The sequence below is a fragment of the Brachypodium distachyon genome, chromosome 2, assembly GCF_000005505.3.
Source record: "Brachypodium distachyon strain Bd21 chromosome 2, Brachypodium_distachyon_v3.0, whole genome shotgun sequence".
NCBI classification, from domain to species: Eukaryota; Viridiplantae; Streptophyta; class Magnoliopsida; order Poales; family Poaceae; genus Brachypodium; species Brachypodium distachyon.
Genome location: NC_016132.3, coordinates 14,975,190 through 14,991,364, shown reverse-complemented (window position 1 = coordinate 14,991,364; position 16,175 = coordinate 14,975,190). Strand labels below are relative to the sequence as shown.

The 16,175-nt window shown below is 46.0% G+C and overlaps 2 protein-coding genes and 1 long non-coding RNA gene across 4 annotated transcripts; all 3 read left to right on the top strand.

Moving 5' to 3' along the window:
• Positions 1 to 253: 253 nt before the first annotated feature.
• Positions 254 to 1,974, top strand: LOC104582595. Its single transcript, XR_730384.3, has 3 exons — positions 254 to 576; positions 1,111 to 1,602; positions 1,687 to 1,974. It is a non-coding gene; the product is annotated as an uncharacterized LOC104582595 (long non-coding RNA).
• A 573-nt stretch (positions 1,975 to 2,547) lies between these two features.
• On the top strand, positions 2,548 to 9,849 carry LOC100838981. The gene is made up of 8 exons (XM_010232742.2): positions 2,548 to 2,886; positions 2,985 to 3,213; positions 3,329 to 3,445; positions 3,565 to 3,693; positions 8,331 to 8,380; positions 8,460 to 8,557; positions 8,691 to 8,975; positions 9,098 to 9,849. Exons 1-8 carry the CDS (start codon positions 2,817 to 2,819, stop codon positions 9,617 to 9,619), a joined length of 1,500 nt encoding a protein of 499 aa, XP_010231044.1. The 5' UTR covers positions 2,548 to 2,816; the 3' UTR covers positions 9,620 to 9,849.
• Positions 9,850 to 10,374: 525 nt separating this feature from the next.
• Positions 10,375 to 14,667, top strand: LOC100829900 (50S ribosomal protein L21, mitochondrial). 2 transcript variants are annotated; one of them, XR_730383.3, is made up of 6 exons: positions 10,375 to 10,876; positions 10,967 to 11,047; positions 11,638 to 11,739; positions 13,559 to 13,633; positions 13,732 to 13,883; positions 14,423 to 14,667. XR_730383.3 is itself a non-coding variant. In XM_003567874.4 (5 exons), exons 1-5 carry the CDS (start codon positions 10,448 to 10,450, stop codon positions 13,831 to 13,833), a joined length of 789 nt encoding a protein of 262 aa, XP_003567922.1. In that variant the 5' UTR covers positions 10,376 to 10,447; the 3' UTR covers positions 13,834 to 14,228. The 2 variants fall into 2 exon arrangements, 1 of the variants encoding a protein (XP_003567922.1); XM_003567874.4 differs by lacking the exon at positions 14,423 to 14,667 and having other exon boundaries at positions 10,376 to 10,876; positions 13,732 to 14,228.
• Positions 14,668 to 16,175: the final 1,508 nt, after the last annotated feature.

Below are 16,175 nucleotides of genomic sequence, written 5' to 3'. Positions count from 1 at the left end.
AGTAAAACTGGGCACCCTAGCAGCCCTCTCAGGCCATCACTCCTCTTAGCCGTCAGATTTAATGTCTTCATTATTCTTGGCCGTTAGATGGGAGTGATTATAACATAATCTCGCAACTGGGCCAAGTGTCCTATGGGCTGCTATTCTGGTAGAAAAATCGGTGGCTCAGGGTTAACTGGGCCTTTCTGTCCGAGCAACCGGCCCACGCAGAGATGTTTACCGGAAAGCCCTGAAGAAGAAACGCACGCACGCACAGAACAGTTCGGGCCTTCGGGGGTCTCGGGAGAATCAGGGGCGCCCGGCGAGAGAGACGCAGCGGCTCACCGCTGCCGGCCACCGCAGCTAGCCCCCACCGGCGTTCTTCCAGCTCCGCACGCCTGCGCCTAAGCTCCACGTTGCTCCGCCGCAGCCCGCCCCAACGTCTCCCCCGGCCCCTGCCCGTAGGGCTAGGTCACGGATCCCCGTCCGGTCTCGCCGACTCGCCGTGACACCGTCTGTCCGTCTCCTCGACTCCTACGAATCACCGCCGATTCTGCAAACTTCAGCGGGCAGCAGTCCATCCCCTGCTCCTAATCGGTAGTCCCAACTCGGCAACTCTCCTCTCCTCTGTTGTTTGATGTTAGAGCTTCTGTAGTCCGTAGTTTAGTGTACAAATCAATTAATCAAATGATTCTCTTCTATAATCTGTTGTTTCAATTTAATTTTACACGAGGACAAAATGTATAACAGAAAGATGATATTAAAATATGTCTAAATATGTACGTATTTATATACTAAAATACGTCTAGATACATGTAATAAAAAAATCATTTAATATGGGACGAAGGGAGTACATTTTTTTCCACCACGAACCACCCAATGAGAATTTCATGGTGTGTCCTCTCGTGTCTGAACCATTCCCTAACGATGGATGTTAATTCAATAAATTGGATAGTGGGTGCGTTATTCTCCTTTCTTGATTGGACAATCTTCGCATTTTTATTTCCCTTTGTTTGCGCATCAACTCCGGTTCCTTCCGAAGCCATGGTTATTGAATAATCGTTTTATCTGTGTCCTTGCTCTTTGTTTTGCCCGTTTGAGTACACAACTTACTTTTTGTGTTTGTTTCAGGAATTGTCGGGCTCACTGCCGGGGGCTGATCTTTTGTGAGGATGGCGCTTTTATTGTCTCCTTCCGCTCTTCCGGTCATTGAGCTCACCTCTTTGGTTCACAGCGACTCGGGTTGATAGCACGAAGGTTGCTTCCCTTCCCCTTCCCGACTGCAGGCTGTGGCGGCGCTCCCCTGTCGATGGATAGTTGATCTATAGTTGATAACACATTGGCACCCTTTTTTAGCTGAACTATAGTTGATCGCCTCAACAGTTCAGATCGTGAAAGCTATTGCAATATTTACGCATAGTGTCTTGTCATTTCTCATGAATTTTATCTTCAGTTGTTGACTTCTTCAATTTTTAAGGGTGCATGAAGTGTATTTTTAAGCTGGTCTGGATTACAGAGCTTGTCACTCTTGCCAATTTATTTTAAAAACTATCTGCAGTTTTTTGTGAGGGGGCCATCCAGCTTTATTTCTCTGATGACCCTGTCGAGCTGGCATGCAAACTGGTGGAGCCATTGGACAAATTCTATGTGTATGATTCAAGTTTTCGTTTCATACTGGTTATTCAGTTTTTTGTTTGGATTTTTCAGTTGGGTGTTGAGAAGGTAAAGACTCTGCAGAAGGTGCTTACATGGCAGGAGGAAAAGGTGTAATGTCAGTGTTGAAAACTTGAAGGCAACATATTATGCGATTTTCAAGTGACCAAATCTTGATCTTTATATTGCTTTCAGTTGGAACACGGGTTCTAGAATACTTTTGCGCACATTTCTATTAAACAAATTATGTTTATTTTTTCTTCCCAGTGTAGCAACAGTTGTATTTATTTTACTGTTGTTGCAGTCCTACGGGTACCTAACAAGGAGTTGCAATTACCTCTTGATAACCTTTTCTAGAGGGTTACCTGTTGATAACTTGATCCTATTTGAACTTATTTCTTCTTCTTTTTTGCGGGGAAAATTTCCACATATTTCAACCACTCCAATTTAACATGTTTGAACAAATCTCTATTATTTCTCATCCATGATAGATAGGTTGTCGCAACTGACGCCTTCACGATCTAGTCTGAATGTAAAATCTTTGCCTCCGCCGCCGACTCTGCTTCGGTTCCTCGAGAGTTCCTTCTCCTTGAGGAAAAGCGGAAACCAACTCGCTCGTCAAGTTGGACCATGGCCCCTGTATGGATGCGTTTCTACAGGCTCAAACTTATGGGTTTATTTTCTTTGAGCCCATGGAACCAATTTATATTGTTAAATCCTCTAAAAAATTATAAACAAGATTTCCATCAAAAATAGGAAGCAGGTGCCCTGCCGTATCATTCTGCAGGGCCCAGGAAATTAAGGTGGCAAAGTCTCCGGCAAACCGCTCTTCTGTTTTACCGCCGCCCAGGTGTTTCGAGTAGTGCTGAAAACGAGGGAGTGGATAGGGATCTTCTTGGCCAAAAGCTCCAGAAACATTGGCGCTCCCATCCCCGATAGATCTCTGCCGTGCTGCGTGGCGCGTCTCAGCAAGAGTGTATATATAGTCCACGGCACACGCGGCGCGCATGCGGCGATTGGCCCTCTCTGCCTGCGTCACCGGATAAGCAGCAACCATCCCAGGATCGCCGCGGAGCTTCTTTCTCTTTGACTCTGCTCCTACGTCAGAAAGAGAAGGAAGGAAATGGAGACGAAGCCGATATCGCCCTCGCCATGAACCTTGGTTGGCAAATTAAACTCGAATAATGGAGGACTGCTTTTCACGCATCCTGAACCTTGCTTGGGAGCTACGACGGCACTTGACGCATTTCATAGGTAGTACCAAGTTAATCGAGCGTGTAATCGTTGTTCATGTCGACAGTTCTCTTTCTTAATTCGTTTCTGATTATGCGTTGGTGTTTTTTCTCTGACAGAAAATTTGTTTGGGTGCATCGACTGGATTCCTCAAGGCCATGAAGTTCAGTTCTCTACTTGTTATAGGGAATCATTGCCTGCCACTGAAAGATATGTTCATGGATGGAGTCCCGCGTCGTCCATTAGTGATGCTCCTGCACAAGGGTTGTCCGTTGGTAATACTACTGCAGAAGAGGAGCTATCTGAAGCCATAATTTTCAGAAATGTCTCGTCCAAAATTTGTCAAAGGTTCAGTTTTTCACCTGGCTTCCTTATTCAGATAAAATTGACTTTCGAAGATGGTATTATTGCTTACACCACTAGCTAGCTAATTAAACCAATTTGCAACGGTCTGTGCTGTCAGATCGTATGCCAGGTCTTCGTGTCTTTTGCGTGGCTTCAGATTAGTACAAAGATTGGCATTCCATGTGCGACGGCTGTGCAGTCTCCTTGCAAATGAATTTCATGACAGACTAACCAGGCTAGTTAGTAGTTACTTCCTTCTGGCTTCCAACTGGGGCATCTTGCCATCCCAGTGCTCAAGCCCATGTAGTGTGTATCTCTGTTTACAGACTAAAACCTTATGGGTGCTCACTACAGGTTCTTGCATCGTTTCTGGACAACACTGCAGGGCTCTTCCGAAGATATAGGATGGCTGCAAAGAACTCAAATGTCGCTTTATTCAGTTGATGGCACGTCTCGCTTTAAGGAGCTTTTGCATGATGTCAGGTGAACTGTTTTCCCTGTCTGGCAAAGTACTTATTAGTGAATTTCGTGCAAATTAATGCATTGCTATGGTTTGCAGAACATGCGTAGAATAGTTATGAATTATTACATCCATTTGTTTTCGTAAAGGCGCTGTTTGAGTTGATGCTATCTCCAAAATTGAGTGTTACCATTAAGATCTTGTACACTACTTCCATAGCACAAGATCATAATTATATGGAAATACTTTTGTTTTCGATAAAGTTGTGGAAGTACTTTTGTCACGTGCTTGGAGAATTTGCGAATTAGAGAAAGATCGCAGGAAGTAAGGGTGCTCTACGGGAGGACGAGGCTTGTAACCTCGTCACCCCGTGGCAGGGAATTGGGGCGCCCAAGGCGCAGGGGAAGATAGGGGTTGGGTTTTTGATTGCTTACTTTATTGATTGACTAGGGGGGACTATAAATAGTCCTCACAAACTTGGGGATCAAGCTAGACTCTTACAGAATTGGAATAAGACTCCTAATCAGATTGGAAACAGTAGGGAAAACCTTCTACGGGACGAAACCTTTCTATCTCCAATCTGGACTCTTAATTACTCAAATTAACTAAGCTGACCCAGATGTTGGGTCCTTCTCTGCCCTAGTGGCCGACGCCTATACGTGCGCCCCCACATGACATCTCCCCCTGCATTCTGAACCAGCTCGTCCTCGAGCTGAAAATCTGGGTAGCGCTCCCTGAAGACGGGAACATCCTCCCAAGAAGCTGCTGAAGCCTGCTGTCCTGCCCACTGGATGAGGACTTGCTGTACACCGCGGGCAAGGCGAGCACGGAAGGCTTTTGCTGGCGTAGGCTGGACGCGTCCTTGAAACATGGCGGCAGAATAGGCGGCGCATTCGGGGGAGGCCCATGGTATTTCTTCAAAACACCAACATGGAAGACATTATGGATACGAGCACGAGGTGGCAGCTCCAAGCGATAAGCCACTGAATCAATCTTGCCAAAGACCTTGTAGGGACCATAAAATTTAGGTGCCAACTTACCCTTTGCACTTGCGCCGAGGAAGGCTACTGGTCTATGGTGTAAGCGCAGCCAAGCCCGTTCGCCAACGTCGAAGGAAAGCAACCGATGCTCGCCATCATAATAATGCTTGTAGTGCTGGGCAGCCTGGACCAGACGCTCACGGATGTCAATCAAAAACTGGTCACGGTCGGCGATGTTGCATTCCACAGCTTGATTGCGGATTTCGCCCAATGTATATGTCCATAAAGACGGAGGATCACGTCCATAGACCACACGGAAAGGTGTGTCCTTCAGTGTAGTGTGGAAGGAGGTGTTGTAGCAATACTCTGCGCAAGGGAGCCCATGAAGCCACTGCCGAGGACGGTCGCCCGTGAAGCAGCGCAAATAGATGGCAATGACTCGATTGACAGCCTCTGACTGGCCATCCGACTGCCGGTGGAATGCCGAACTCATATGCAGGCGAGAGCCAGAAGCTGCAAAGAGAGCTTTCCAAAAACTGGAAATGAAAACCACATCGCGGTCAGAACGATGGAGGCTGGAACACCATGGAGGCGAACAATGTCGGTGAAGAAGGCCTTGGCTACCGACTCCACAGTGTAGGGATGCGCCAGCGGAATAAAGTGGGCATACTTGGAGAAGCAATCAACGACGGTGAGGATGATGCTTTTGCCACCCACCTTTGGCAGCCCTTCGATGAAGTCCATGGAGATATCTTCCCAAACACGAGATGGCACGGCCAAAGGCTGAAGTAGACCAGCCGGATGGAGCTCCTCGGTCTTGTTGCACTAACACACCATGCAAGCCCGAATGTAGTCCTGGAGAGCAGCACGGGCTTGCGGAAGGTGGAAGTCGCGGCGAAGCCGATGAAGTGATTTTTGAATGCCTTCATGGCCCTCGTCGTGAGCGGCCAGCAGGACATCCGCCACCAATGGAGATGATTGGGGCACGTACGCACGGCACTCGAAGGTGACAAGGCCATCCACGAGGGCCCAAGGGGACCCTAACTCGCCAACCTCCAACCGCTCACACAATGTGACGAGAGCAGGGTCAGTGTGGGCTGCTTGGCGAAGAGCATCTAAGAGGTCGAAGGCAGGACCCGTGATTGCACAGTCACGGGCGTCGGGGAAGTCGCGTCGAGAGAGAGCGTCGGCCACCGTGTTAAGGCGGCCAGGTTTATACTCCACCGTGAAGTCGAACCCCAAAAGTTTGCCAACCCAATGATGTTGGGGTATTGTCGCCAGGCGCTGGTCGAGGAGGAACTTGAGGTTGTAGTGGTCCGTCTTGACGATGAAGGAGCGACCCCATAGGTACGGCCGCCAGTGCCGTACTGCCTGGACCAGGCCAATGAGCTCGCACTCGTAGGTTGCCAGGTGCGCATGGCGAGGAGTGATCGGGCGACTGAAGTAGGCGATAGGACCCGTGCCTTGGTGCAACACAGCACCAAACCCCGAGCCTGAAGCGTCACACTCCACGGTGAACGGGAGGGTGAAGTCGGGAAGCTGCAGCACGTGTGCCTTTGTGAGCGCGGTCTTCAGCTGAAGGAACGCCGTTCAGCCTCCTCTGACCAGAGGAACCCGTCTTTCTTCAGCAGGGCCGTGAGGGGCGCAACCATGACGCCGAAGTCACGGATGAACTTGCGGTAATAGCCTGCCAATCCCAGGAAGCCGCGGACTGCATGAACAGATCGTGGCGTGGCCCAGTCGATGATGGCCAGCACCTTCTGACTGTCCATGGCGACGCCATCCGCGGAGATAACATGACCGAGATACGCCACTGATTCCTCCCCAGAGACACACTTGGAGCGCTTGAGATAGAGTTGGTGTTGCTGCATGAGCTCCAGGACAACCTTGACATGACGGATGTGGTCTGACCAAGATGAGTTGTACACCAAAATATCATCAAAAAAGGGGGGTGTAATGTCATGGGCGTACATCCCAATAGGGGCACAGCCCTAGGTATCCAAATAAGGGACAATATCCCATTAGCATCTCCTAAATTAGTTAGTCATGAGATAAGATAGGAATATTGAGATATGGTTTGTTAGGAAAGTAGAGATATGGTTTGTTAGGAAAGTACGAGGTGACCCTGGACTCAAGAGGCACGACGACACCATGAAAGGCAGCCGCACCTCAAGGGCAGGGAGGAGGTATAACTAGATTGGTTTATTCTTGCTTCCCTCATAACTATTACAGGGGGGCCCTTTATATAGGGAACACTCGACTTGACATCCAAGAAACTAATCTCTACTTTCCTAACAAACCATATCTCAATATTCCTATCTTATCTCGTGCCTAACTAATTTAGGAGATGCTAATGGGATATTGTCCCTTATTTGGATACCTAGGGCTGTGCCCCTATAGGGATGTACGCTCATGACATTACACCCCCCTTTTTGAGCAGCTCGTCCTCGAGCTGCGGTGGTGGCCACGGCTGAAGTCCGAGGAGGCCCCAAGCTGATGGCCGGCCATCGTTGTCATGGTTGTGCAGCAACTTTGACTTTGGATGATGAAGCACCCATGTCCCTGCCACCTTTGGAAGAAGTGGCCTCTCCCTTGCACCCGCGCCTGAGGGCAGGAACCACCATATTGCTGCAGCACGTCTCACCACCTTTTCCTACGCCCGCCCCGAGAGGCGCTTCTTCCCGGTTGCTGGACAACCAAGGCGCTTGTTCCTGCTCCTCGCAAGCTTGGCAGGTTGCATTACCACCAGGGCTGGCTTTAGTTGTGTCACCCATAGAGGCGGCGACGATGAAAACAGCAGCGGCGGTGAAGGCAATGGCGATGGAGATGAGATTAGCGGTGCTGCAGTTGTTGGCGATATGGTTCTTGGCGTGGCTGCTTTCCGTTGATCCACCCACGCGCGGATCTTGGTGCAAATTGCATGCACCTTATTGAGCGCAGCTTTAGCCTTTGCGATTGGGGCTTGCAGTTCTTCGAACGCAGCTTTAATCCTGTCGCATGTAGCTTCAAACTTGGCGGAAGGAGATAACTCCGTGGCATCAGGCATGATGGAGATCGACTTCTCTGATACCAAATTGTCACGTGCTTGGGGAATTTGGGAATTAGAGAAAGATCGCCGGAAGTAAGGGTGCTCTACGGGAGGACGAGGCTTGTAACCTCGTCGCCCCATGGCAGGGAATTGGGGCGCCCAGGGCGCAGGGGAAGATAGGGTTTGGATTTTTGATTGCTTGCTTTATTGATTGACTAGGGGGACTATAAATAGCCCTTACAAACTTGGGGATCAAGCTAGACTCTTACAGAATTGGAATAGGATTCCTAATCAGATTGGAAACAGTAGGGAAAACCTTCTACGGGACGAAACCTTTCTATCTCCAATTTGGACTCTTAATTACTCAATTTAACTAAGCTGACCCAGATGTTGGGTCTTTCTCTGTCCTAGGTGGCCGGCGCCTATATGTGCGCCCCCACATCACAACTTTCAAATAGGAATTGAACTAATCATTTTTTTTTGTTACAAAAATTGTATATTGTTGGATTAGTTGCTAGGCAAAACAAACTTTTTAAAAAATTGGGATGCACGGACACCTTATAAAGAAATGACATCTGAAGTTCCACGTTTCGAACTACAAATCAATTTGGACGAACCGTGCAATGACACTGAGATCTGGTTAATGTTACAGAAATGGCATTCATTATCTACCTAATACTTTGGTCTACTTGTTCATCCCTGGTAAGACATCTTTCTCAGTTTTGACAGATAACCTTAATATGCCGCAGCTTAATAATGACTCACTGCCTTCCTTACGCAGGCCTTTTTAGCAACCATAGTCCACTTTACTTTGTCAATACCAAAAGGTTCTTCTCCAAAATGGGGCTTACTTGCCATATTGCAAAGATTCATAGCGAGGTAATCCAGGTTAATAGGGGTGGCCATACAAGATATTTCCTATAAGTTTTTGCATTTTCTTGTTGGTTCCACTGTATATTGCACAAGTCCTTTTCTTCTGCTGGGCGCTAGACTTACCTTTCGCTTTGACTAGGCATCGGTGGAGAAGAATGCACGGGAACTAAAACTATACATCGAAGAGCTTTACTGGGGATCTGGCAAACAGGTTTTGCTCCTGGGACACAGCAAAGGCGGAGTTGACGCGGCAGCAACACTTTCATTGTACTGGTCTGAGCTCAAGGGCAAGGTTGCCGGCCTGGCACTGGTTCAAAGCCCATACGGTGGTACCCCGGTGGCTTCCGACATCCTTCGCGAAGGCCAGATCGCTGACAGGGAGACAAGGAGGATCATGGAACTGATAGTATGCAAGCTCATCAAGGTCCACACTGTCTTAATTTGGTTCATGTGTTACTTAGCTAAAAGCCTAAAATACAGTAGCTCATGTAGCAAATTGTTATTTTTTGTGTGTTCTGTTTAACAAGTGGAATTGACTTAGTGCAGGGTGATATGAGGGCTTTGGAGGATCTTACATATGGCAGGAGAAAGGAGTTCATTTCCAGGCACAAGCTGCCCGTGGGCGAGCTACCGATCATCTCCTTCCACACCGAAGCAAGTGTCGTGCCAACGGTGCTCGCGACAATGACCCGCATCGCGCACGCCGAGCTCCTCCCATTGCTGGCGGTGGCACCCTTGCCACGCTTCTTATCCGAGTACATGGAATCATTGCTTGCTTCTCTGAAGCTGCCGGTTGTCATGCCGGTATCGGCAGCAATGGCGGTCAGCGCGCTCCACCTGCGGCTCCGGTACGGGGAGAGGAGCGACGGGCTTGTGACGCGGCGCGACGCCGAGGTGCCGGGGTCCGTGGTGGTGAGGCCGGAGAGGAGGCTTGACCATGCGTGGATGGTGTTGTCGACGCTGAGAAAGTGCCGTGGCGAGGCTGATGCTACCCAGGTGTGCGAGGCTCTGATGGCCATGCTCGTTGAGATCGGCAGGAAGAAAGAATCGCTGCTGATCAGTTGTTGAGCAGATGTTCTTTCTTGCTTGGACTGGATTTTCCTCTGCTTCTCTTTAGTTGAGCTAGACTTTACTACGCTTGCGGAAAATGTTTACAGGACACGGTGATACGTGGTACTTACAATATTATCAGTGTTCTTTTCTTTAAGAGCATATCAAACAACAAATATGATGGTTATGTTTTTGTTCGTTGCTTCCCTGGTCTTCATCGACACAAGTCCTGAAACATGCTTCCTCCGTTTCAGCGTGTAACTTTTGTTTCAGGAAGAAAGAAAATGCTGCTGATCAGTTGTTGAGCAAGCTGTGTTCTTCTGCTTGGTCTGAATTTTCCTCTGCTGATCAGTTGTTGAGCAAGCTGTGTTTTTCTGCTTGGTCTGAATTTTCCTCTGCTTTTCTTTTGTTACAGGACAACAGGGGACAATGTCAGCGTTCTGTTTGATCATCATGATCCACCTCAAATATTAAATCAGTCCTTGAAAAATTGACTATTGATATCCAAATCGACAACTTTGACAGAACGGAAAAGTTTAAATTTGGACATATATTTATGTCCAAATCGACAAGTTTAACAGAAAGGAAGTTCTAATACAGTTCTCCTCAGACGTAAACCTTTCGTGTTTACGCCTTCACATATCGAACACGTAAATGTTGGATCTGTGCTTTCTCCACGACGCATTGCGAGCTTGGACCCACAGGCAGTGTCACACTGTCACTCCACCGAGACGTCTCCTACCTCTTTCCTTAAACCCTCGTGAAATCACCCCGGAGAAAAATATTTCCATTTCTACCCTCGCTTCCTCTCCGCCTCCCTCCGCCGCCAACGCCGCCGCCGTAGCCATGGCGACGCGGCGATGCCTCCTCCGCCTCCTCACGCGCCGCATCGTCCCTCACAGCCCTCAACCGCTCGCCCCGTTCGCGATCGCGGCCAAAACCCTAACCTCCCTTCCCGAGCCCCTCGCTCCCGCTCCTCCCCGCGCCGCCGCCGCCGCCTCGCTCGGCCTCCTCTTCCCCTCGCGCCGCTACTTCGCGACCCGTTCCTCCGGCGACGAAGGAGACGAGGACGACGAGGAGCACTACGAAGACGAAGGGAGCGGGGACGAGTGGGGGGAGGGCGACGAGGAGACGCCCGCGGCTAAGCCCCCCAGCGGGAAGACGGAGGAGGAGAAGCTGGCTGAGGCGGAGGAGATCGGGTACAAGGTGACGGGCCCGCTCGGGAGCGACGAAAAGCCCTTCAAGCCCTATGAGCCCGTCTTCGCCGTCGTCCAGGTCTGATTCTGAACCCTCTCGTTCTGCGATTCGGCTCGATAGTGGGCGTGGATCTAGTGGGTGACTGGGTGCGGTTGCTTGTTCCTGCAGATTGGTTCGCATCAGTTTAAGGTGAGCAATGGCGACTCCATCTTCACGGAGAGGTTGAAATTCTGCGATGTGAATGATAAGGTAATGTGGCACTTTGAGGACACCTGTTTCAATGATATATGGTTTAGATCATGTCCTGGTACCTTAATTTATGACCAAGACTTGTAGGGTAACCGTTTTGATTATGAGCTTAAGTTCCCATTATGAAGCGTTTATCTTCTATTTCATTGGAGATTGAATTATATTACGGAGTACTCCAGCATGAAATTTTTTAAATTCTGAGCTGATACTAGAGCCACATGAGGCATAGACTTGTATTGTATCCAGTGCATGATGTAATCTTTGTATTATGTGGCCACTGTCTATCTTCAAATATTTTGTACCACTTTGGACTTGTTGATTTTGCTCCATTTATGATGGGAACTGAAAACTTTGAATCGTCAGATTACGGGTTTAAATTTGCTCAATATTAGGTGCATTTGTCACTGCACCTCAACCTTGTAATATTTTCCTCCGGCTTACCAATTTTACAAATGAAATACAGAAATACAGACTACTCATAAATTCCTTTAATAATTTCAGTAGCGAGCATATATCTCTACTTGCTTCTTCTAATTCTCATTCCATCGATAATTTTGCTGATGCTTTGTCATCTGAACCACTTGATGCAGTTAATTTTGAATCGAGTTCTCATGCTGGGCTCACAAGCTGAAACAATCATTGGGAGGCCAACTCTTACTGATGCTACTGTCCATGCTGTTGTAGAAGAGCATGTAAGGGGGATTGTTCTTTTAACCTTTGTTATTTTTATTTTTTAGGTTAATCAACTACTTCATTAAAATGGAGTTCATGGAACAGTTTAGGAAGTATAAGCTATATTTGTTGAAACAAGTTTGCAAGGGTATGAGCTTAAATATTACATCTGCATCTGGCAAACTATGCACTGGGCAATATCTATGCGGATTCAGATTTATCTAAATCTGCTTGTACTAATGATAGTACTAATGAATCATTAGTATGTGCGCCAGTCTTCGTATTCATGAACCAATTAGATGAGCTTATTGTTGCACACTTGCACTTGTAAGCTGATAGTACTTGGGGTATTTCTCCATTACTTTGCCATCGGTAAAGCTGAGAATGTACCTGATAGCAGGGGCGTAGCGCCCTGTATGGCAAGGTGTGGCACCTGCCATACCTTGGTTTCGTGCGCCATTAGATTAGGATCCCTTCTTTTCTGTTTTGTGAACGAGAATTGAAAGAAGAGGTAGAAGATGGTGGTGTTTGGACTTTGCACCTTAGGTGGACAGTGGGCCTTTTCTTTTTCAGTTTCTGACCAGAAAGAAAGCATGATAAGTATACAATCGATTCCATGATTATTGCTGCCGTCTTTAATTTCTCGTCTTCCTCCTCAAACCTTCCGATTGGCAAAGCAACCGGCATCGGCGCATCGCCGAGCGCCGAACAAATATCCCGTCTGACAGCTCACGGCCAACCGCGACCATTCCTCACACGGCCACACACCGCACTACAAGTCTACGACGAAGTCAAGCACTAGATTAAGCTGGTGTCAGAAATTTTATAATTTAGATGAGACTATAGTGCATCCATATGTGACAGGTTATTGTTATTGTTCTTTGTACGAATATATTCGATGAATTGGTGGGGATTTTTTGTTTGGGCTTTACTTATCAAGGTATGTTTCTATCAAAATATGTTCGCGTAGAGATTATACTTCTTGCCGTGCCAATTAAATATTCCGGCGGGGCTGACTTTGTCACCTATGCCTTGATTTCTGTTTTTGTTGTAGATACTCTATCTTCTTCTAACCGAATGGCAATCAACTGCCTTTTTTTCAAAATAAAAATGTTACGCCATATGCTTTAATGTATTCGTTACTTTATCATCTTACGCATTAACACTCCCACGCTACCATTTCGCCACACCAAAAAATTAGTTCGTCCTCCGCCACTGCCTGATAGAAGGATTCCTTGACTTATTTCGTTTGAGTTCAGTAAATCCAGTGCTGTGTATCAGTACACTTTCCTTGATTATGCCACCATCAGCTGATGATATTCATATGCTAAACTTTTTCAAAGTTACGAATGCATTGAACTTTTTGGGAACAGTATATTGGGTATTGTAATCATGCTTATCATATGTGGCAGAGTCTAAATGAATGTGTGCTCAACATATATTTGCATGAGACAAGTACTACATACCCTTTTGGTCCCTCATTTGATGCATTACTCTTGTTTCTACTTTTTATGTTTCCTCCAAACTATCAAAATTTAACTGAAATGACATGTTTATAAGTTATAACGTGAAATGCATGTAATGGTTGAGTCTACTTCTAATGTATGTTAGTTTAATTTTACTGACATCATTGTTCAAACGTGTGCATAAACATTGGTAGTTGCTTGACAGTATTTACCTCCATGCTTTACTGTTTCAATTTTTCTTGTGATGCAGGCATATATACTTTTCTAGAATTACTTAACCAGCGCCCAGTTTTGAACTTTTGATACAATAGGGTCCTTCTGTAGTATAATATTACACCATTTTGAGTTCATTGCTTTCAATAATCTTTCTTAGGCTCTAGACGCAAAAGTTATTATATTCAAGAAGAAAAGGAGGAAAAATTACCGCCGAACAAAGGGACATCGTCAGGTAATTGCAGTATTCACTATTCTCAAAATAAAAGGTTTTCTCATTATTGATCTTATCCTCTAGATTATGTTCTTACTGTCTGTCGTGACAATTTCCAGGAACTGACTAAGTTGAGAATAACGAACATAGAAGGAATAGATAAGTCCTGTCTTCAACAAGAAGGAACAGATAAGTCAGAGAGTGCTGCTGTTGCTGCTTAAATGAAGACAATGAATCAAGGAACATTGTTGTGACAGCCGCCTTCATGCATGTACCAGATATTCTTTGATTGATTCTCGATACACGCATAATATGTTGCTTTTGCTCTCATTAACTAAAGCAAAGATTGAACCAAAGCTGAAGGTCTTGTCTCTGTATCCACATTTTGGTCCACGGGCTTCTCGAGCTGTGCCTCACATGCAACACCGCTATCTTGAAAAGTTTGCGGTCTGAATTCTCTGATGCGGGGTCAGCTCCTGTGGTTTATAGCTACACTGATTTTCCATTCTGTTTTCCTGTACTGCTCACCCTGTTGAACGACTGATACATCACTGTCATGTCTACTGTCCCAGTAATGAATAATGAAACTAAAATATTTGGTATCCATCTGGTTAGAGATCTGACACTGTTCATGCTGCAAATGCTACTGAAATGATGTGTTAAGTTCTTATCCAAGGAATGATGTGTTAAGTACTTATGCTTCTGCGATGGCAATCTAGTCTTTCACAGATGTCTCGTTACTAAGCTTTTCCTTTGTTCTTATCAAATACTACCTTTTTTTCACTGATCTGAACGTGTTTACTCTCTCAGGAGTTATCCGTTCGCTGCATATGAAGTTGGGCACCAGTTTGCAGTAGAGTAGATCCGTTTTGATTCTGGAGCTGCATCAGCCAGCCATAGTGTGGCACTAACTCTAGCAACAAGGAGAAAATGTTAAATTTACTCGGTGGGTATGAGAAATTGTTGTTTGCCTACTGTCACTTTCAGTGAATTGTTAATTATATATTTTATTTTGATGTGTCCATGAAAACCATCGATCTACCTGTAAAACACAAGGAAATTTTGAATCCTACCTGTCTTCTCATGTTCACTCGAGTCAACTTGGCTATTTAAAAAAAAACATACACAAAAGGTTTGTGCGTCCAATTTATTAAGATCAACTTGGTCACACGATTTGCCATATAAACTTTCTCCCCTCGGAATCCACTTTGCAAGGCAATATATATGCAATGATGCAATGGACATTAGCACCAAGGAGTACTTTAGTTTATTTAATCCTTGTGCGATAATTTTATTTACCTCCTGCTCAATAATTTTTAATCTGTGGAGCTTATGGGGAACTTTCTTGATCGCTATGGGGGATTGTACTTTCTTTTGGGTCATTTTGTGTGGTTGTGGTTGTGCAGACTTGCATTTTGCTTTAGTTTGCAAATGCAAACATGCATGTACATTGTTATTCTGCCATAGAATGATATTGAAATGTTGATTATTATTTTGTTTGAAATGGGAGGCAGGAGCTCTGCCTGTTCAGATGAGATGAAAAGAGTATGAAAGAGACAAACAACTGCCCCGGGGCAAGGAAGTATTTCACCTAGTTTTGAGTTGGCTTGTTGAAGGTGCCATTGCTGTTGTCAGATTATGATTTCTTGAATTTGCTTGCTCTTATATATTGAACTTCACAGCATATGCTACAAGTCTATGGATATGCGCATCAGATGATTGCATGAACATAGGCTTCTCTTTCAGACCAAGGGGTATCATATACATGCATGTATGGAATTCCAGACATGCAGTATGGATAAACAATTCGGCTACTATCATGCTAAGCCTACAAAGAAGTCAGCAGATGTCCAGGCACAGCACTAACAAAACAAAAGGAAATGTCAATCTAACATGCAAGTGCCATGGAACCATGATCTTTGTAGATCTCACACTGAAGGCCAGTCTCTTGAGGCAAATTGGAAGCCTTGTTCACCTACAAAGCCTCCACCAATCAAAAGTTGCCACACCTGAAGAAAATACATAGGCAGGGAGAGGGAGGTTGGATGCAGAGTGATGCCTACACAAACAAAAGCACTTTTTCCTAAAGGCAAAGCATGTCCATGCCATGGCACCATTGGTGGGTGCTATTGCATTTGCAAGGTCACACACAAAGCATCACATCCTTGAATTGTAATGGAGGAACTGTTCAGATTGGAGCATATCCTCTTCAAGTGCTTGTTTTGGTTTAAAGATTAGCTGACTTGGCATCCTGCTTCGCATCTCCCTTTCTAGGTGTCATCTCACATCCCCACTTTGTGTCATGGAATGGAAGTTCGAGCTTATCCAATCCCTTCTCCCTATCTCTATACCTTTCACAAGCCTATTTTGTGACAACGGAAAGGTCACCATCCTTCCTTTGTATTGATCAAACCCAGCTTCTTTTGACACTGAAATATATAATAGCTGAAAACAAACATATACATGGCTGAAAATAATTTTTCGGATACTTCCAAGTTGAAGCTCTGGTCTGCATGCTCTAGCGAATTTAAGCTAAAGGCTATTTAAAGGGAGCAGAAGTGTA

What these genes read in the sequence shown, in the direction of transcription:
- LOC100829900 (XM_003567874.4), top strand. Translation starts at nt 10,448, where the DNA reads ATGGCGACGCGGCGATGCCTCCTCCGCCTCCTCACGCGCCGCATCGTC. An exon ending in ATGCTGTTGTAGAAGAGCAT is followed by an intron (nt 11,740 to 13,558) that starts GTAAGGGGGATT and finishes AATCTTTCTTAG; the next exon opens with GCTCTAGACGCAAAAGTTAT. An exon ending in GAACAAAGGGACATCGTCAG is followed by an intron (nt 13,634 to 13,731) that starts GTAATTGCAGTA and finishes GACAATTTCCAG; the next exon opens with GAACTGACTAAGTTGAGAAT.
- LOC100838981 (XM_010232742.2), top strand. Translation starts at nt 2,817, where the DNA reads ATGGAGGACTGCTTTTCACGCATCCTGAACCTTGCTTGGGAGCTACGA. An exon ending in GCACTTGACGCATTTCATAG is followed by an intron (nt 2,887 to 2,984) that starts GTAGTACCAAGT and finishes TTTCTCTGACAG; the next exon opens with AAAATTTGTTTGGGTGCATC. An exon ending in TAGTATGCAAGCTCATCAAG is followed by an intron (nt 8,976 to 9,097) that starts GTCCACACTGTC and finishes GACTTAGTGCAG; the next exon opens with GGTGATATGAGGGCTTTGGA.